At 38.5% G+C, this 22,347-nt stretch overlaps 1 protein-coding gene across 2 annotated transcripts in view; it reads left to right on the forward strand.

The window, feature by feature from the left end:
* Positions 1-21,798, forward strand: part of BRIP1 (BRCA1 interacting helicase 1) — a 50,903-nt gene extending 29,105 nt beyond the window's left edge. For both annotated transcript variants that reach the window (XM_042026412.1, XM_042026414.1), the window contains exons 15-20: positions 1,907-2,066; positions 2,414-2,535; positions 13,011-13,123; positions 14,575-14,657; positions 15,887-16,204; positions 16,909-21,798. In XM_042026412.1, the coding sequence (XP_041882346.1) occupies positions 1,907-2,066; positions 2,414-2,535; positions 13,011-13,123; positions 14,575-14,657; positions 15,887-16,204; positions 16,909-17,762 (1,650 nt within the window). In that variant the 3' untranslated portion in view covers positions 17,763-21,798. The remainder of the gene's footprint in view (positions 1-1,906; positions 2,067-2,413; positions 2,536-13,010; positions 13,124-14,574; positions 14,658-15,886; positions 16,205-16,908) is intronic.
* The last annotated feature ends 549 nt before the right edge of the window (positions 21,799-22,347 follow it).

Below are 22,347 nucleotides of genomic sequence, written 5' to 3' on the forward strand. Positions count from 1 at the left end.
TCCCCTTGGCATGCCTGGCAAGCAGCAGGCAGTGCCAGGAGCCAGCTCAGCAGGGATTGCTGAGTGGGGGCCCAGGCAGCCCCCAGTTCCACAGGAGGAGGAATGAAATCTGGGAAGTTAATGATGTTACAGGCCCTGGCAGATCCCAAATGGATGTACTTAGAGCTGTAATATGTTTGATTCTTTGCTTTCCCAGAATTATCTCCACATCACATCCAAGAACTGAGGCCACAGTGGCAGGCTGGGATGGCAAGATGGACGCTCATTGCTCAGTCACAGTATTACAACCTTTGTAGAAAAAGAGATTACAGACAGGATGCTGCCAGGAAATGACAGAGCTGGGAGGGAAGGGGACAAACAGGAGCACAGACACATTTAGCAGAGATGATTTATTCTGCAGTTACAGCTGTGTGTGGGGGGAAACTGTTCCTACTACTCATTACTTACTCTCTCTATGCTTGCTTGCTAATGGTGTCACATCAGTAGTAAAGCAAGAGTAATTCCCTGAGCAGAGGCTGGGGCAAAGCAGGGAAAATGCAGAATAGCAGACTATTTGTCCCCTCTTGTGAGGAACCCATCCAAATTCTTAATGTCAGAGAATGAGTTCAAATCTTTAATGCTGAGGACATGAAAAATGCGAAGGGCCTTGTAACCAGTTTCCTATAAATTTTCAAATGTGACAACAATTAGTTGTCATTAGTTCTGCTTCACAGTAGCACTTCAACTGTGTATTTGGATGTGGGACAGATTATTTTTGTAACAATTACCCTTTCAAGATCCTGAGATCTTGGCTGGAGTGCACTGGAAACAAGTGGGCTGCAGTGAAGGGATGCTGTGGCTTTTGGAGGAATGCACCAGGGCAAGTGCAGGTTCCAGATGGAGAGTTTATGTAGCCTGGAGCAAAATATGGAAAAGTCTTCAGGAGGGGAGTTGAGGGAAGTGCAGACACATTAAGAGCACAGCCCTTACTGAAGAATCTGTGAATTTAAACCTCTGTATATGAACCTCAGTAACTGCACTGAGTCAGTAACATGCTAAAGATCACTGAACAGCAAAAGGGTGAAAGAAAGGATTTAATCCTGTCCATTGAACCAGATCTCCTTGGTTCACTCTGGAATGTGTTGCTTGCCTTGCTCTTGTCTCAAAGGCAGTGCTGTGCAGCTGAAGGAGGGACTTGTTTGCTCCCTGACTTGATAGAACTCATTGTAGAAATGGATGCATTTGCTAAATGACCCCCACCTAGCTGACTTCAGGCTCTGTGTTAATTTTAGCCTTTGATTTTTATAATGCAGCACACATTTTCACTATTTGCATTAGATGTGGAACATGTTTATTTGCTTGCAAGAATTGAACATGTTCTGGTTTGGAGTGAAATGTGCACAGTTCAGAGTTTGGTAGGTGTAACAAAGCTGATGAGCTCTTCAAGAAGCAGAGAGGCTGATAAATCCTACATCAATATTTCTTCCCCCAACTTCTCTATGTAAATTTTCAAAAATTGAAATGTTTTGGAAATTTAAGATATAAAGGCTTGTTTCAAATTAATTTGGAATTTGTTCCTGATCTTACTTATGGATCTCTTGGTAATCAGAGAAACAGGTAACTTCCATTTTTTTCGGATAACATTCCTCTGCTTTGAGGAATACCACAAGATGCTCTTTAGTGGCCACTGTCATAGGTTTAGAGAGTTTTGCTTTGATAACTCAAAATTTGCATTATTTCTAATTAGCAAAATAAGTGCCCCCCCTGTTTCCCAGGTGCTGCACAGCTGAGTTTCTGTGCATGGTAGGAAAACTTGTATTTACAAATTCAAAAGCTGAATAATATAACTTTACTGAAAGAAATATGTTTGTTTGCTTTATTTGAGCAGTTCCAAGGGGTTGGCATGGATTTTTCTGTTGGTTTTCAGATGCTGGACAAGTTAAAGGATCGTTGGATGCACACTGGCTTGTGGAGAAACCTGGAGGATGTTAAAACAGTCATTGCAGAGCCCCAGGGAGGGGCCAAGAGTGACTTTGATGAGCTGCTGAAAATCTACTATGATGCAATCAAAAGTAAAGGAGAAAAAGGTACATTTTTCAGACGTTCAGAATAGTTGATGCAGACTCTTCAAGTAAAATTCAAGGTTTAACATTTAACATTTTGTTGTAGATGCACATTGTTCTGGCATATTTATTACCACTGTATTATATAATGTAAAATTATTTTGCTATTTGATAGTCAAAATCAGAATATTATTGATCAAACTGGAGATAATCTCATCCTTCTAACAAGTCTCTATTTTTATAGCCACTCACCTTTTCCAGCCAGTATATTATGCTATATTAAGTTTAGCTCTTTGAAATATTTTTGTGAAAGCTTCTCCTGATCCTCAGCTCCTCCCTGGAATAATCTGTGTGCTCCTGTCCTGTTGCAGATGGAGCTCTCCTGATAGCTGTGTGCAGAGGGAAGGTCAGTGAGGGGCTGGATTTCTGTGATGAGAATGCCAGGGCAGTTGTGACTATCGGAATCCCCTTTCCAAACGTGAAGGACCTTCAGGTGGGACACCAGAGTTGCGCTTTATATCATATTTAAAACTCTAAATATGCACAACATACTTTTCCTCTATGTGCACCCTTGAACTTGTCTCAATGCCATTTGAATTCTTTGAGTTACCTTGCACAGGTAAGAGGAGGAGCAGCTTTAAATACTGCTTTAAATAAGGCAGGTTATTGCAGAAAACAGGTGCAAAGATAAAGATTGTTTAATTATGTTTTTATTTTACAATATGACTGTGTATGTCCCACTGCTTGCAGTATCTCACCTTTCTAATCTCATTGCCTTGTTTAGTGTAATTATATGTCCCCACTTCAGCACAGAGTGGAACTGGAAACCTTTTCCAAGCTTGTGCTGCTTTATTAGCTTGCAATTTTTGTGAGGGATCTTGCCCTTCTGGCAAGAACATTTCATAGGGGTGCGTTGGTGAGAAATACCACTGGGTGGGATGAGAGGAGAGGAGAAAATCAGGGTGAGTGACCCTTAGAAATGAAAGCATGGATAATTTTATTATGAATGTAAATGTGAAATTCAGCTCTACCCAAGTATCTGCTGTCTGTGTTCTCTCCCTGGGCTCCCCTTGGCATGCCTGGCAAGCAGCAGGCAGTGCCAGGAGCCAGCTAATATATGGCTAAATATATGCCACAGATCCTGGTATTAAATGGCAAACATTTGGATTCCTTAAGTAACTGTGTGCTTTTATAAGTTACAGTATTTTCTGTGGAGGTTTTAAAGAGAGTAATTTAGTTTCACCTCAACATAACATAAACTCTTCCTGGATACTGAGGACAGCACTATTTGGAATATTCAAGCTTTGTGTAACTTTAGGCAGAAACTTGTAAGCGCCTTGTAAAAACAGCATTTGGAAATGGCTCCAGTTAAATAAATTTAAAACTATTTGTGTTTTTCAGGAGGTGGTGAAAGCAGCATCCTGTTGCACTGCTGTGTAATTGCCCACCTCAACACTTCCTTCCTTTTGACTTGAGCAGGGCTTGTCTGACAGACAGATGATGTTCCATTAGAGCAGGCACTTCATAGCTGAAAGGAAAAGAAAGCCAATAAATATATAGAAAAGTATTTTTCTAGGCTTTCTGCTTACTGAAAAAAAGGTTTATTATTGGCTAGTTTGTAATACCACTTCCTCCTAGTGGTCTGTGCCACTGAGCTGCTGCCACTACTCCCAGTCACTGTCACTACTCTGTCCTGTGTGTTCCTTTGCAAGCTTTTGGGATCACTCTGTGAAGCCAAGATACAAAGTGAAGAATCAGAGAATAAATAAATATCATGAGCAGCTGGATTCTGGTTCTGACTAATGCCAAATCAAACAGGAAAATGATAGGTTCGCACTTGAAAGGCCAAACAGAGTCAGCTTTGGTTTGAGAGATGTGTTCTGAGCTTAAGTGAATAAGCAAAGGCTTCTTTGTTGTCTGCAGCATGTGCCTAATTCCAGCCTTGCTGGGAAAAACCCACATCCTACAAGGACCAGGGAGGTTGTGTTAGTGCAGCGTTCTTCCAATGTGTGCAGAATTCCTTGGAGCACTTATTCAGCCACAACGTTTTTTGTCCTTCTGAAATATAATGCACTGTACTGTAGTGTAAAAACATTCCCATTCAAAGGCTACTCTGCACTCTTTTTAGAGTTAGAAGTGCTGTGTTTTAGGGGCATATGCTGACATGGTATTTTGGAAATCCTTTGTCTGTTTTATGGCTGGAACTTTACCATTAATGCCAAATGATTTCCTGAAAGTCAGTGGTTTTGGGTTTTAAATGATACAAAATTAGATAGAAAAGAATGTGTCATGGATGAATTATCTTCACAGTGGATTATGTTTTGATTTTACCTTGAGTTCAACCAAATATTTCATATAACAGAATCACAGGCAGTACAGCCCATTTCAGATACCTATATTTTAAAAATCAGAGTTCTGTTGAACTATTTTTTTAAATTAGACTGAAGAAAATCCCTAAATTTTTCAGTAGGGCTAGAAACAGTAGCTGCCAAATTGCAAGCAGCTCAAGGTTTGAGTGTGTCTATTTAGAGATGGGAATGCCCAAAGCTCTGCAGTGATCAATTCTGGATGAGAGAAGGGCAGGCACCAGTCTCTCAGCATGAGATTTGCAGAGCTGCTGCATGGCAGAGCTCCTTGCAGGATGCTGGAGGAAATGGTTTTTATTTTAAACATCTTTATATTGAACAGGGTTTTGTTTTGCTCAAGGTTTTAGGTTTATCAGATCCCCAAAAATTCTGGATTAATGCCCATTTGTTTTACCAGTTGAGTTGCAAGAAGGATAAAGTGAAGGAGGGTCACGCTGAAGAAGGTTATTAGTACCTTTGTAGAAATATAAATGAAAATTGGAAGATGAAGCATCTTTTTCTGCTCAGGAAAGGACTTGGAATTCCCAAATGCAGCAGTTAAAAGTTTACAGGATAGTTACAACTTTTGCTGTTGTGATACAGTTGGTTGGTGTTTCTTTGGATTTTGTAGGTGAAGCTGAAAACTGGGTAAACCCTGGAACTTTTGGAGAGGGACTTGAGTTTTCAGCAGATGTAAAATTCAAAATGCAGTGACACAAGTCAGGTTGGATTTACACAGAAAATGCTGCACACAGGTCCATCTGTGGCTCTCACACAGCAATAGGTGCTCAGTAGAGGTACCAGAGAAGGAAACTGATAAGATGATTAATAATGACATTCCTTTAAAAATAGGAAATGCAAGTGATTAACAATTCCCTTGGAATATCCATGAATTATATCCTTCTGGGATTGGTTTAAATCACTAAAAAGTGCTCAGCTTCTACATGAAAAAACACTTGAATGTCTGCTTTTTGGGTTAATAAAAGTCCTCTTAAGCCTCAATTCCATAACCCCTTACTCCTGCACAGAGCTTTTACTTGTGTGAGTAATCCCTTTAATACTCCCAGGACTGAGCACAACCAGCAGGGTTTGTGGAATTGTACCTTTGGAGACCGATATTTTATGTTGGCAGTTTGATGTTGGCTCATCTCCACTAATATGACTTGTCTGTGATCAACCTGCTTTCTAAATATGTTTTATGATTTGTAACTTGATTGAATAGCAGTGAGCTGTAATATTAGAGAACATAAATAATGTGACAGCAAGAGATGTATAATCCCACATATGTGTTATCTGATGCTAACATACTCTTAATTAACTTCTCTTAGATATTTTGAAGTGTAGTATTTTGGATCCAGACATCAATCTTGGGCAAGAAACTCATTGTCAAGTGTGATGAATAATATCCAATTTTAGTTTTTCCATATGTTTGTGCTAAATATATGCCACAGATCCTGGTATTAAATGGCAAACATTTGGATTCCTTAAGTAACTGTGTGCTTTTATAAGTTACAGTATTTTCTGTGGAGGTTTTAAAGAGAGTAATTTAGTTTCACCTCAACATTTTAGGCACACTGTGTCTTAGGTTCACTGGGTTTCACAAAGAGAAGAATCTAAAACACTTTGTCAGTGTTAGGGAGAAAGAAGTGATTCAGGTTCAGAAGCAGACCTGATTAGAAACAAAACTGATTGAAGAAAGAGGCCAAACCCCTAATTCTGTGTTATTGCAAAGGGTTTCATATTGCTGAAGAATCAAGTTGCTAAAACAAAATAATATAAAAGAAATGTTCAAGGATTGCTCAAAGCACTGGTGCTCTCAATGGTAGAGTTTGGCTCAAGTGAAGCAGGAAAATTTATTTCAGAGCCAAAAATGACTTCTTTGGCTGTGACCAGGATTTCCTCTGCCCACCTCTGGGACCTGAAAGTAGAGGTAGGAAAATCTGATTTTGGAGCCAAGTGTGACTTGTTTAGTTCAAGTCATAATTTACTGTTCTTACCTTGGGGAGCTGAAACTAAAGCAGCTCTCTCCGAAATGTTGATAATGGGCAGCTCTGAAGTGCAGGCACTGAGCTCCCCATCCCAGAGAGCATTTCTGCACTTCCACCTCTCCAGATGCTTTTGATCCTGCTACAGTAGAGTGAATTAATCATGGAGCAGCCAGGAGAACTTGACCAAAATACAGCAGAAAATGCAGAAAGTCAGACTCTTTCACATCAGCAGAGGTGCAGGGCAAATAAACTTGGTAAGGCTGGGAGTTCTGAGCAGTGGCATTGCTCAAGTTTGCCTTTAATGGGAATTATTTCCCATGGCTGCCATAGGGGGAATGTTTCCTTTGTTGTTTCCAGTATCGTAACTTGTAACATGAAGGAAAACATCACTTCAATTACAATTTTCTGGGGTTTATGTAACTTAATGATACAAAAATTTTGCAGCTTTTTGGCTGAAGTTTCTTCTTCTCCTATCTCAACAAATCGAGATATTTCTATCATTTCAGAATAATGGCATGTTTCAATATTGAATTTCTAGTCCTTGTGGCAGTTTTTAAGCCTATATGCTTTGTGTCCCTTGAAAGGAGAAAGAAACTTGTGCTACATAAGTGGTTGCTGAAATAATTAATTTCTTATTTACCGTATTCTAGGAAAAGCAAGATTTCTAAGAAAATTGTTATTTTAATATTTGATTTAATTAAATTATTATTATGCTAAACCAGAGTTGAGAAACATCCCTTGCACTGTATTAATTTCCTCTTGCTTTTGCACCACTTAAAAATGTATTTTCACTTCTTAATAAAAAATACGGGCAAACTGGTACAGAAAATTACATTTTATGGGGAGGTCATTGTTGTGTTATATTTAGTAGAAAATTCCCTGTGAAGTTAAGAATTTTTTAGAGATAGAAGACTTTTAATCTCTTCTTTATTCCAGTACTGTGAGAAAAATTACAAATAGAAAGTGGGGAGCAGAAAACCATTTCTGAAACTTTCATGGGTGCTGTGGTAGCACTGAGATACCTTAAAAGCCCTTAAAAGTTCCCACTTTTCTGCAAATAACAGTGGTCATAAACAGTCCAAGCCATCCACACTCTTCTTGCATCCAACAGAAATTGTGTTAATTAAGAAAACAAAACTATTTGAGAGACTGAATTTGTGGGAGCAGCTGTAAGATCCTGTGGAGCACAGCGTTCCTGTGGCTGGGAATGGGGACATGTGAGTTCAGTGTGACAGGTAAGACAAGTGGATGGCATTTCTGTTCTGCTGGTGCCAGGCTAATGTCAATATGTTGGCCCAGATCACAAAATCATCCCTGAATATATCCCGAAGTTAAATAATCCTACAAATCAAAACTTTCCCTTTGCGTTTAATAGTTCACTTTTCCAATCCATACAAAAAATTTCCAAGTGATTTTCTTGTGTTTATCTTGTCCTTAGCAAGTAGTGGTGACCTTTAAGTTTTTCCTTTGCTGTCAGAGTGTGTTGAAAGCTGTGAGAGTGAAGCTCTCACCGTGGGGATTTGTAGGGATGAGTGACACTCACACTCCAGCTCGGCCGCAGCATGCGGAGCACAGGCACCAGTGTTGGACCTCAAGGGAACCTCCTGGATTTTTTTCACTTCTGCTTCACTGGAAATGGATTGAATTTTCTCTTCAGAGCGGAGTTTTGGTTGCATTAGATTTTAATCAAGTCACTTGTTCACAGCCCCTCAAAGCCTGTGAGGCTGAGATGAGTAGATGGGCCTGGGGTGAATGTGCCACGAGCTTTGTCAAACCCAAAAACCCCCGAATCTGGGGATGCCGCACAGTGTAGCTGACAATACTAAAAGTGTTCGGTGCTTGCAGTGTTACATAAGCTTCCCATCTCTCCCAGACTGGGATTCAGAGTCAGAATACCGGGCAGGATATGGCCATGAAATACCTGGTGAGTTCAGGATAAGAGGAATTGAGCTTTGCGCAAAGCAGGAAATGCTGCTTGGCTGCCCTGGGAGATGGGACTGGCCACTTCTGATGGACAGGGCTTTGTCTTTGGCTTGTTTGCCCTTATCTTGAAGTCATATCTCATATTTAAGCTTTTGGGTTATGGGGAAGCAAGCCAGCAGTGTTTTCCCATGTATAGTTTATTTGCCACTTTTGTGCCATGTTTTTAATCACAGTAATTTTGGATTATATCTCCATTCACGTTGCACTGTTCAATCCCAATATCTTTGCATGTCCCCTGTGAGACAGAGCAAGTCTGAGATCTGGATTGCTTCCTTTTTTTATTCAGTGTTACCCAAGGAAGGCAATTTTTATAAGTGCACATAGAAATTTTCAGGCAGAAAAGGTCACTTGAACAATTTCTGTGTAACAGCATCCTGAGGATAATTGAGCAGTACAAAGTATTGATCATGTCTCATTCACAGTTTGGGGGGGTTGTTGATGTTTCATAAGGAAATGCAGTATTTATCTGTGAAAATAAAAGTGTTATATTTGTGTCTAGTGACCTGATTTAGGTATATGAACTCATTAGAATGACCTTAATAAATTACTGTAATCTACAGATTCTAGTTTGGTAAAATACAGCTAATAAGCATTTTCTTATTCCTTATTATTTATGTATTAATACTGCACTTGGAATACTTGGAGCATTTAAAGATAAAATCCTGCCATAATATCTTTTTCCTGTGGGTTAATAAATGGAAATACTGTGTTTAGAGACAGCTTTGAGTGGGTCTGTGAGGAGTGAGGATGTTTGAAGCTTGTTCTGTGACTCACCCAGGCCTTTACGTGTGCATTATTTGTCTTAAGCCTCACAGCCCTTGTTACTGCTTTTGAAGTGAGTGAAATGCTGCACTGTTTAATGCTGCTTCTATAAAAGAATTTTCAGATGTAAAAGAAAAGAAATGGGTTTTCATGTCTTAACTTTCCTCTACTCACAAACTTTTATGGTTCCTTGGCATTCGTCAGGAGGAAAGTAGATGGCAAGCGTGTTCCTGAAAAATCCTAATTATTGCTATTTCAGGTGGAAGAGAGGCTCTAAGTGGACACGTGAGGTTTTTAGGATGGGAGATTTGCTTAAAAAACATTTAAATGTCTTTTTTGGGGTGGAAGCAGGGAGTGACCACCTGGTATTTTTTCTGCTTGTTTGTTTTTAAGACGTTGGGAATTAGTAGATGTTAAACATGAATGTGGCTTTTAACAATTTTTTTGGATGATGTGAGCAATGGTCTTTGTTTTTATTACTATTTTTCCTCTCATAAAACCAGAGAAACAAGTTAGTGGAATGGCAGAAAGCATTTCTGTTCATTTTCTAGTTTTTCTTTCCGTGGAGGAGAGTTTTGGGGAGGGAAGGGCATGGGCTGATCCAGGTGTGGATGTGCCACCTCTGCCTGTGGCCATGCAGTGACACAGGCCCAGCTTTATTGGCCTTTTCCAGCTGTTTTCTCTTCCTTTAACCTACCAGAGAAAACAGGAGGCAGTTGGAGATGTTTGTGAGGTCATGTTCTGTAAAGAATAGGCCTGACTTGTTCAAAAAAATTTCTAAACTGTTACTTATATTTGTTCTTAAAAAGCAAAGTTTGCATTTGGTTCAATGGAGTAATGTGTTAAAAATACCCCTCAAAACTTTGCCAGTTGAAGTAATAGCAAACACAGTTTATTTTGCTGATTTAAATGGCACAAAATAAACAAATGGACTTAGTCCCTTCAACCTTCATGTCGTAGTACTGGCAGTGATAAATCAGTTCACAGTATTCAGATTAATTTTTCTTTAGAAACAATTAGTCCATAATAGATCTATATTTGTATACCTTGCTGTTAAAGACTGTTAATTCTGAATAAACCTGGTTGAGCCTGGTGTGTTGCTAAAAGGCTGCAGGTTCTGTGTGTGAATTTGCAGGTTATTTTGGGAAACAAAACCAAGCTGTAGTTTTTGAGTTACTTCTCTCAGCTTTGTGCCATGAACTAACTCATATTATCCATGGTCAACAAAATGTAAATCAATTTATGTATTTATATATCACTTGAATCCTGAATAAGTCTGAGTTTCTTCACGTGAAAGAATATCACTACAGGTAACTTATTTTAAAATTGAATGTAACAAATGTCGTTTAATGTTGTTGTCATTGGAGAAAAACCTCTGTTGCTAATTTTGTTTGAAAAAATACACTGGAAAATCCTTTTGAGTTGTAGCACAAACTGCCTCCAAGTATCTTTCCAAGCCTTTAAAAAAAAAAAAAAAAGGTTCATGGCATTTATCTATTTTCACTGCTATTTCCCAGTTAATATTCCAGAGTGAAAGATGTCGAACTAATTAAGCATTAAAAGCAGGAGAGGTTTGCAGGTAGAACGTGGGGAGATTTGAGTGAACATGGCTGTGCCCATGACCTCCCAGACAGATCAAAGCCTAATCTGGGTGACAGCTACAGGATGGCAGAGCTTGCCAGGGGCCTTGTGCAGCTCTTTGTCTGCAAATCCTGCCTGAGAGCTGGGAGGATGTTTTTAAGGATGAACAGGTAAAAGTAAAAGGCTGTCTTTTGACATTTTAACTAATCCCTTCTAGCCTGTGGTTTCCTGCACATTGTGCATATTTGCTAGCAGGAGGCACTGGCTTTTTCACATATGTAACATGTCAGCTTGAATCTGGCGTGGGGTTGATGGGGGGGGAATGCAGCAGTTCCACAATGAAATAGATTCTGATTGCATTAAAATGACAGGCCCTGGCCTTTTACCTGCAGCAGCCTCCCCATGCAGACTGAACTCACAGCAATGCAGGTTGTCATCAGCTCCTGCTGAGACAGGAGCACTGCAGTGACAAAATAGAATGGTTGTTTTCTGGTAACCCTTTCAAAATTAATATATGGGAGTTTTAAAGACATGTTACACACTTAGAGCAAGGGATTGGGGTTAAAAAAACCCCAAACTCATGGGGTTTTATATTAAAAAATGGGTTTTATATGATTTGAGCAATGAAATGTCATTGGTGGTGTGCATACAAGCAATAAACACTTGATAGCACTGACATGTATTAGAAGAGTGTGAAAGTAATGTATTTTATTTAGATGATCTGACTGGTTTGCATTTTACTGCTACTCCAGTCCGTTTATGCACATATTTAAAAATAATGTCATTTTTTCAGCATAAGACACAGGACCACTTATTCCAATACTGTTTGCACAGTCTGCAAGAGGCTGATGAACCTCCATTTGTTCCAAATGGCCATAATCTTACTGATAACAAAATTCTTCAAAAAATGAAATTGTTATAAAACTTACCAGGACTAGAAGACAAGTGCAAAACACATACAGGAATATATTGTCAATGGTTATGTTTTGAAGGCTTCAGTGAACTTTTCCAACATCGTTCCTCATTTCCAAGGGTGAGCAGTACCCTTTTCTTTCTCCAGGTAGTATTTCAGTTTGTAGAAATGCACAGATAAACTCAAGTTCCTTTTTGAGGAATGGTTTTAATGTTCATAAACCATTCAGAAGAAATAATCTTCTGTTTGGAAAATTACAAAGGAAACCTCACATGCCAGTCAGTAAATTCTGAGTGACTGGAGCAAATATTAAATCTGTGAAATCAAACTGAATTTACTTTCTGGCTGTAAAGATTGAATTTGTAAATTTGACAGGCAATTTAAAGGGCATAAGTACATAAAATAAAATTTCTTATCCAAATGCAACTTGAAAGTTACCTGTCAGAAGAGGTTAGAAGTCTGCTGTTTTCTCTCCTGAAGCGTGTCCTTTCACTTGTCAGTTTAGAAAGGTTAATACTGTACAAAAGAGCAACAGAAAGACCCTTTTTGGTGTAGTTTTATGTTTGTTAAAAAAAAAAAAATCTTGCTGAATAGTAATGATAAATCTTTTTGATATATGTAATGTTCTAATGCACATTGTTCCAGTTCAGACCAGGCACGGTGTGTGTGGTTATCCATCAGACTGGGAAGGAGAGGCAGGGATTTCTTGGGCAGCTGGTTCCCAAGATTTTGAAGCATCAGGGATGTGTTTTTTAAAAAGGAGAACGTTTTTCCCTGCCTGATCTCCCCATGGCCTGCAGGCCTTGGCTGCCTCTTTCTCTGGTAAAAGATTTCCAAACCACAGGAGGTGATGCCAAGCTGGGAATTAGGTTTGGTGTTGCTGACTTCTGGTCATTGGGAGAGGCCACTCTGTCTCTAAAGCTTTCTCAGCTTCTGTAGACGAAGAAAAGTTGTATTTGCTTAACCCTCACTTGGGAAAAGTAGGGTCTGGTCCCAGCTCTAGATGAGGAGTCAGTTTTGTGATAAAGGGAAGGATGGAGATCTCCAGTGGGTCATTTCCTTCCAGAAGGGCCAATAAAATGGGGTTTGGAGTCCATCTACCTGCACCAGATGGTTTGGGGTTTTTTGCCTGTGTGAACAGTTTGTCCTTCTCTTGCTGGCACAGATTAAATGAGTGTGTGGTGCTCATGTCAATACATTTAAATTATTGGAGCAGATTACAGCTAAGAGCAATTTTAGAAGCCAGAATTGGTTAGTGTACAAAATACAGAGCTGAAACACCAAAGCAAGATTTATATATTCTCTTATTTAATCAATGTTTGCTTGTTTTCCCTTTTTAGAATATCTCTTTTTCAACATAATTAATAAACCCAATATTTTATGTTTTCTTTCTTAGGTTGAATTGAAGAGGAAGTACAATGACCAGCACAAAAGTACAAGAGGCCTTTTATCAGGGAGTCAGTGGTATGAAATTCAAGCTTACAGAGCTCTTAACCAAGCCCTGGGAAGGTGAGATAAACATAACTAAAACTATATAAATTTGTAGAAGGTATTTTTGGGGAAATCTTTAAGGATTTATTCCCCACTTTTAGGACAAAGGGGATAAATAAGGCCAAACCCCTCATATTGCAGATTTTGTCTCTTGAGCTGTTCTGTGTTGACAACTCCCTGCTTTTCAGCCTGTTGTGTATTTGAACGTTGTTATAATTCAGAGATTTTGTTTTACATTCAGAATCCACTTCAATTTGGTTGAAGTTTTATTGCTCATAGTCCAGATATACAGGGGAAAAAAGCATAAGCAGAGACAAATAGTTCTTGAGCTTTAAAGCAAATGAAAATCCTTAGGACTTTTCCAATACACTGATTGTTCACACTGTCAGTGGGCTCAGAACAGTTGTTTGATATTTAGCCTACAAGTATTTTTGAAGGGGAGAAATAGCAGTGGGGTTTTTCAGACCTTTGCAAAAGGTCAATTCAATTATTGTGCTCACTGATCTCTTCCCAGATTTAGAAGTAGTGGTATAACTTCCCTTTCCTAGATGGAAAAATTCTCCCAAATGTTATTAACAGGGTAGAATTAATTCATCCTCCTTCAACAAAATTTATCATAGAAATAAAGATTAGAACTGTCATCCATATCTGTCATAGGTGCTGTGCCTCTGTCATAGATATGCAGAGCCACAGAAACATCAGCTGGAAAGCTCTTCTTGTTTGAATTAGTCCTAATGCAAATGTGATGACATAAATGAAGGCTTAGAGAGAAAACTGAGAGAAATTGAAACATTAGGAAATCTCATTGTGGGTTCTTGTTGTTACAGGTCTGATTTCTTAAATTCCTCTTTGGAATAGAAGAGCATTAATTAAAATTTCTTAAGAAAAAGCTCAGTTGTGGAATACCAATAGTGAAATAATAACTGTGAAATCAGCTTGAATTTAAATCAAGTTTTAGTGACAATTGCTTATTGTACAATTTATCATTTGAATGGTCTAAAATGGAGAAAATAGACTTCCATTCTGACACAAAAGTACAAATTCCTTATAAAACCAGGAGCCAAAGCCCTTGCTGACCTGAGATGTGGGGAAGGATGAAGGTGTATGAGGAGGATTTTGATAAAACCAGAACATTCCACTAAGCTGGCAGGAATGTCTGTAATATTTACACTGCCCAGTTATGAGTGGAAAACAAATGATGTGGTTTGATTGGCTGTTGAATATTTGTGTGCTTTTTTTTTTTTTAATTTAACTGTTTTCATGTAGTAAATTCATCAGTTGAAAGAAAATTAAGCTTCTATGGCATCCATAACAATTTTTGGTGCATACAGTAGAAATGCACTTCCTGTATAATTTTGCATGTTCCAGCTGATTTACTGCAATCCCTGTTTCCTAATTCCCACAGATTTTTGCTGTGGGCCCTCTAATTACGTAAACACTCTTTTTTTTTTTCCCCCCCTCACTTTTAGGTGTATAAGGCACAGGAATGACTGGGGGGCTCTTATTTTAGTTGACGACCGCTTCAGGAATAACCCCACTAAATACATAACTGGTAAGGGGTAAAATCTTTTGGGGAAACTTCCTAATATTGAAGAATACTGACAACTCAGAATTACAGTAATATGATTGTACAAATACAGGTGAGTAGGAGGGGTCAGAATGTACCACAGCCAAGGAACAGAAATTGAACTGCTGAATATTCAATATACAACAAGGGTTTTCTGTTTATAGTTTTATACTGGGTAGAAATAAATGCAGATGAAGTAAAACAAAACATGTGCTGCATACAGCCTGAAAAAATAACTAAAAATTAGGAAATAAACTGCTTGGGAATGAGTTCTTACCTCTGTTCCTGCCCTTTTTGCTGGGCAGAGCTGAGCTCACTCAGCCCATGCTGGGCGTAGTCAGCAGGTGGAGCTCAGCTGCTGCAGTTGAGTCCAGCTCCTTCTCTGATGTGTTTGTACTAAAAATACATTGAAATTATTGGAGTAAGCACAGATAATTCATATAGGAACACAATTAATCTCTATGTTCAACACTTGGTAAGATTCCTTTCTCTAAAAAGTAAAACTTCACAGAAGAATGAAGTTCTCTGTTGTGGGTTTGGGTTTTTTTGGGGTTTTTAATTGATATTGAAAGGATTTTTAAATGGGTTCAAAACCACTTTCTAAAACTGAGGAAGTCAGTTTTCGCTTCACCCTTGTGTGCTCCAACATTATCTAAAAAGCTGTTATGCTCAAGACATCTCGTATTTGAGAATTTTAAATATTCTTTTGATAGGAGCAGGTTTTATTATATTGTAACCGTGGAGCAGTTGTGATTCTTTCTGAGTTACTGTTACTTAACCTGAAACAAAGTTGTAAAAAGCTTCATTATATTCAAATTTTTATCAGACCCTGTTAATATGATAATAAATAGCTGTACTCTGTGAAGGTTGCTTTTAAATAATTCATGATAACAAGCAGAATGAACACCCAGGCATCAAAGAAATATAATGATGTTTATGCAAGGCAGCAGTTTGACCCTAACAAAAAGACTAGTGAAAAAGGAAAAGGCTCTTAATACAAAAAGAAGGATATTTTTACTGTTGCTTATCAGGATACTGCCATTTCCAGCCCTGGAAAGGAGGAATTGCATTGTTGTAGTTTCATGAGCAAACTCGTGAAATCTTTGAGGCTATACCTACACAAAAATATTTTCACTCTATGGTGCTATTTACTGATGTGAAATACCTGATACAGCTGCTGTCATTTTGGAGTCAGATTTTTTTTTTTCCCCTAGGATTATCTAAGTGGATCCGTCAGCAGATCCAGCACCATGGGAATTTCGGCAGCGCTCTGGAATCCCTGCACGCGTTTGCCCTCAGAAACCAGGGGACTGGGGATGCTTCCTCAGAGCACGGCAGGGAATTCCCTTCCCATTCCAGGGACCTGTCACAAGGCTCGCAGCAAGAGGCAACCATTCATCTGTCACCAGATGTTCCTGCTAAAAGTCAGGGGCAGAATTTGGGCTCAGAAGTTCATTTTACTGCAGCCATCAGCTCAGTTCATCCCACAGCATCAGATCAGCCAAGTTGCAGCACGGCAACAGTGAAACAAAGTATGTTCATTTCCATTGGCAATTTCAAATGTGGAGTTCCATCTTTTGTGGAAGAAACAAATGTTTTTTAAAATTACAGAAGTGCTATAGTGGAAAATGATAATTATTCACAAATGTGGATGAGTTGTGCTCAACAGACTGAAATTAATTCTCGTTCCATCTGGTTGTCTGAAAACAATAATGTTTGATAAGTTTATAGTACAATCAAAAATGTTTTCATTTTAATTTCCTTTTCCATTGAACACTATGAATATAATTTAAAATATATTTGAAACACATCAAGATTAGCATTATTGCAAGTTGAGTGCCCTGGTTCAAGCTACATCTCTTGTTTAGACATTGCTGTGAGACACCTTCCACGTGATCTCCTCTAGCTCCAGCTTCACAAGTAAAATCCATCCCTAAATTTTAGGAAAGCTTACGATTTCATTTCAATCAAGAAAGAGGTGAATAAGATAATAGCACAATAATAAAATATTATAGATTTCAAATCCAGTCATAGTCTACCTTTATATGCCTGTTAATCTATTCATTTAATTAAGACAATTCATGTGCAAGGATAGTTGTAACCTCTGGGCTTTTGTTTGTATTATTGTTTTTAATGAGTATTATAAAATCACCGTAAACCTAAAACAGTGGTGATTTTGATGTGCTAAACGTGCTGTAAATCAGATATAATTCATTTGTTTTGTGATTTTTCCCAGGTGACCAAAAAGTTGATGTAGAGAGCCATTCTCACCATGTAGAACAAAGAAGGAAACATATGGACTCCTCCCCCAAAATGCCAGCAATTAAAATGGAGACAGAAAAAATGAATGGATGGACTAATGCTGATATTGTGGAAGAGAATTGCTGCTCTAAACCACTGACTTCAACTCCTGTGGCCAAGAACTGCAGGGCCACAGTGAGCAGCAGACAGGAGCATGTGAATTGGCCTAGTGACCTTAGTGATAATTTAAATCAATGCCAATCATCATTAATTGCAGAACATAAACCAAGCGGACCAGAATCATGTTTGGAAACAACTCATTTTTCAGTTCAAAATGCTGAGGCTCCAGCTGCTGAAGGACATCCTGATAAACCCCAGCTTCCAGCTGAGCCCTGCAGGGATTTCCCTTCAGCAGCAGGGAGAGCTGAGCCTTCAGCATTAAATGTGGCTGAGGATGAGGATGAGAGCATTTACTTCACCCCAGAACTCTATGATGATGCAGAACCAGAGGAACAGAGAATTGAACCCCACCTTCCAGCCTGCTGTGCTGTTGGGAATTGGGTGGAATGTGGGAACTCCACAGTCCCTGCTGATCTTTTTGCCATCAACGCTGCAGAAACACTGAACGTGACTGAAAAAACTGAGGCTGGCAGGAGAAGTCCCCATGGAATTATGGAAAATGAGAGGAGCAGGGACAGTGCAGTTGATGCTGTAGAGGTGGCTGGTGCAGCAGAAGCAGAGCAGGGAGGATCTCAGGGGATGGACCCCCCTAAAAGGAAAATCAGCCTTTCCAGATCCCGAAATAAAGGTGTGTCATCCTTTCTGCTGGGCAATAGTGGCACCAGGTGACAATTTCTGTGGGAATCATGGTGAGCAGCTACAGCTTCCTTGTCCTCATGGATCAGAAGCTACCCTCAGGCTCCATTTCTCATTATATTTTTGGGTTTTCGCTGGGAGAGTTTTGCAATGTGCAGTTTTGTAGAGATACAATGAAGATTCTTCATCCTGACTTCATGGCTAAAGGATATCATGTCTGGATATCTAAATGGAAACCCAAGTAGGATCTATCTAAATGGAAACCCAAGTAGGATCTGACTTGGAATTATTGGTTTGTCCATTATGGATTTAATTAATCCACCATTAAATACAGTCAAATAATTGTGGTTTTCCTCAGAAAGCAAAACACCCATTTAACCAAATGATGGGTTTCTGTACTTGTTAACATTCTTTTTAAATAAAACATATAGAACAATATCTTTGCAGATCAAGTAATAGATTGAGCCTAAATACCAAAACAGGTGTATTCTTCAGTACTTTGATTTATTCCAATTTCTTACGTCAAAATGTCCAGCAGGAGCTGTGCACATTTTGATATTTGTTGAGGATGAGAGGCTTCTTCAGAGAAAAACTTGAGGTTTCTTTACGTTTTCCTTTTATGAGAGGATCTAATTTCTGTTGGTTGGATTCTGTGTTTATTTGTGTCAAAACCTGTTATTATTTCTGTGTCCTATGAGCACATTTTACATGTAACATATAAAATGTAAATTGTACACAAAGGTCTTTGAATCTTGCCCAGTCTATTTTTTTTTGAAGTATTTTAAGTATTTCTTTCATTTACTGCAATGAAAACAGCCAGGATTTTTCTGTAATAAAACATATTGACGTCTCAAGAAAAGATTGTTCATTGCCATCCTAGATTAATATGAAGATGCAGGATTTTTGCAATCTAAAGATTGGCTCATAGGTATTGATATTTTTTGTCTGAGAGTAGAAATGCAGTTATTAACTGTTTATTTTCCACAGAAATTCATCTAAATAACATTTTGAACCCATCTCTACAGAGGTGTGAACGTGCTCATATCAATAGGATTTAAATTGTGCCCTTTCTTTACACAATAAATGCACCTTTATGAAATTGGGCACTGTTTGCAAGAATGGCAAGAACACGTGCATTTCTTTAATTGGCAGTATTTGGCATGAGGCATTTGGTTCCATTTTTGCAATATTGATGATCAAGTTTCCTTGGTTTAGGTTTCCTGGATTTCACTGATGGCTTTGGTTTAGTTGGGATGGCAGAAATTCCAGTATTGAAAACATCTGACCATGTCTAAGGATAAATATTCTTCATTTCTATTTAAATAATGATGAAGTTACTGTTGGTTACTGGCCTCTAGAGCTGTCCTGGCAGCTGTGGCAGGTGCTTTGCAGCCACATTTCCCAGACTGCATTGGCTTGATCCTCAGTTTTCCTAAAGCAAATCTTCTGCACCAAACCACTTTTTGCATTTTGTGTATCTAAATAGATAACAGAAATCACTTAAGCTTTGTGACTTGTCTGCTCATCCAGTGGCCCACAGCCACAGCCTCTTATTTGTCTTTCAGAAGATTGTCTGTCTTTAAATCCATAACACTCAAAAAAAAAAAAAAAAGAAGAAAATCCATCTACTTTTTCTTATCTGGAGCAGATTGTTCCTTTCTTGATCTTGTGGTGCCTCTTCCTTTGATCAGAAATCCTTTAAGGCAAGGCCTGCTCTGTGTCAAACCACACTCATCTAACACCTACATTTTGTATCAAATGAACCATTATTTTAAAAATATGTATTGAAACATCACTTGATACCGTGTTTTCTTGAAAAAATTTCTATCCTCTAAAAACTCAAATCAACAGGTGGATAAAACCCCTTTGTGTTCTGCTGGGTTTGGAAGGTAAGGGGTGGACTGTTTCTTTTGGTGCAGATTCATTCTTAATTTATCTTTCTCTTTAATAAGTGTGTTATTTGATATTTTAGAGGTAAGGATATCCTTTATAGTTAATATATTTATGGTGATTCTCAGAATTAAATGCTGCCCAGCCTGCAAAATGTGGTCAATATACCAAATTTCCTGGAGTTATTTATTTGGATTTATCACATCTATCAAGGCCAAAATATTGAAAATTCTTTTCCTACTTTGATATAATTGCTCACTATAATCTCTGTTGCCTAAAATAATAACAAAATCTTGAATTTATTCAAGGATTGAAAGTTCAGAGGAGATGCAGGAGAAGGAAAGCTGCCCTTAGGCAAAGTGGCTCCTCCCAAGAGAGAAAGGTACCACATCCATGGATTAAAGTACCTGTTCTGAGTGGCTGCTGAATGTTAAGGTGCAAGGGAATTAAGAATGATTTATCATTTAATTTTTCAAGTGAAATAATACAATGAAATAGTTTCTTCCTGATCTGCGGATCTCTGATTTTCACGCTCAACAGATACCTTTGTTTCTCCTGGGAAACAGGCACCAATCATCCCAGACTCCTTTGCAAAATTCCCAACAAATTGATAGCCTGCAGTGTTCTAGGCCATAAAATACCTCATATTTTATATGACAGTGTTTCTATTTAAGTGAGGTTAAGCATTTTTAGCATGTTGTATATTGAATTATTAACTAATACAAATGATAAACATTGACCAGATTCCTTTGAGTATTTCAAGTGCTGTATTTCTCTGAAGCAATTTTAATAGATTTAATTTTATTTATATTTAAATGTTCCAATCTGCACAGTTAGAGTATGCAAACCAGTATTTACATGCCTTTGTGCATTGCTTTGTTAGAAGGAAACACACAACCAGCCTTGCAGGAAAGGACTTTATTGTGTTGTCTGTGGAGCTGAAATCCTGCCCAAAGCACAGGGTAAGAACAGTTGTTTCATTGGGAAGGATGGGATTTCTGATCCACCCTTTTACTTTCCCAGCTTTGGATGCTGGAGGGATATTTTAGAATAATTGGTTCATTTCTCCACTGGATAAATGAGTTATCAGGAATGCACCAGAGACCTGCAGAAAGCCTTCTGGCGGGGAGAGAATTTAAAAGAAGTTATTTTTTCTTCAGTTTTGTTGATTCGGTAGTCCTGCCACACTGACCCGTCTGGAGCTACAAGGGGCATCTGATATTTGGGACTTAACTGGAGGCAGCTTCTCCTGCCATTATGGAAGGCAGGAAGGAATTATGTGGAGCATAGTGGCCCCATTCATTGGGGTTTGTTCCTTCTCAGGATTAGGTGTTAATTTGCTACCAGTTGCTGTGAGAAGTTGGGGAATATCTTGGCACAGTAATTCAGTGAATGCAGTGCATGTTTGCATGGAAGTATCAAAAAGCCAAATGATTGCACTCCTATTCTTTAATGTGTTACCTACCTTGTATGAATTTGGTTTTTAGTCTGTGGTTGGCACATTGAACAAAGTGAGGACGAGCTGCTTTTGGAATTCTTTGTGGTTTTGTGAGACACTTTAATTTGGGAAGGTCTAAAGGCTGATAAAAGTAACAGCAACTCTGCTATTTTTTAAAATAAGCTTCATCTTCAGGCCACTGGGCCGTGTGTGATAATGATGTAATTACAAGATATTCTCATCAGTTACATGCAGAAACAATTAGAGCTGCTTCGTGCTTAAACAGTCTTCTGGATATGATGAAACCAAGAAAGGACAAATCTCTTCAGCAAACCAAACCCATGTCTGAGGAGTAGTGGGAGATATTCCATATTCTGGACCTATTAAAATCAGGCCAGTTAGAAAAGTCCACATTGGATAAAGGCAGGCCCAGGTCATGGAGGCCACTTCTTGCTTCCCTGTTTTCCCTAAAGAACCTTTAAGATTTGGGTAATCTCATCAGGAACCTTTTGTTCCTCTCCCTTAACTTATCAGTATCATCGTATCTCTGGTGCAGAACTTGAGAAATGGAATCCCTGTGTTCAGTAAAAGCATTCTGAGGTACAGGAATGTCTACACTTACCAGGGTGTCTGTTGTCAGCAAGAAGTTTTATGTTGTTTAAACTGAATCTCAGATGCCAGTTGATCGAGGAAGGTTAAAAAATCTGAAAATGAAAAATAAATGGCTTTATTCAAAGTGGATTCAAGCTCACTGGTTGATTTGGGACTAATAACAAGGGGAAAATTATCTGTTGAAAAGTAAATTTTGGACACATTAAAAATTTTAAATAAGGCCTTCTTCCAAGGGCCATTTACAGCAATAGAAGTCTTTTCACTGCCTGCAGTGGGTATTGGATCAGGGCCTAAATTACCATCTTGTAAATGTGGAAAGTTTGCAGCGTGGTTGAACAGTACTGTATTCAAAACCATGTGTGTATATAAGTCTTACACCCCACTTTTTAAATTATAGGAATTTTGAGAAAAGCTTGCTACAGTAATAGTGAGCTGAAAATAATCTGGAAACTCTTCAGAAATGCCAATGTAAGAAGTAAAGAACCCATTAAGAATTGTATGTGTAAACTAGATGCCATTTCAGAAGATGATAATGTCATACTGGTCATCTCAGATGCTGCAAGTCTTGGTCACATTAAAGAAACTTTGAAGATTTATCAGATGCCAGTGAAAGGTAAATTCTTACTGATAAATACCAGCTAACATTTGTCAAACCTTTTTGCTGTAAATGAAATACCA

Source organism: Corvus kubaryi, unplaced genomic scaffold (genome assembly GCF_017639235.1).
Source record: "Corvus kubaryi isolate FWS band 111438036 unplaced genomic scaffold, C.kubaryi_AGA036_p1.0 37284, whole genome shotgun sequence".
NCBI lineage: Eukaryota > Metazoa > Chordata > Aves > Passeriformes > Corvidae > Corvus > Corvus kubaryi.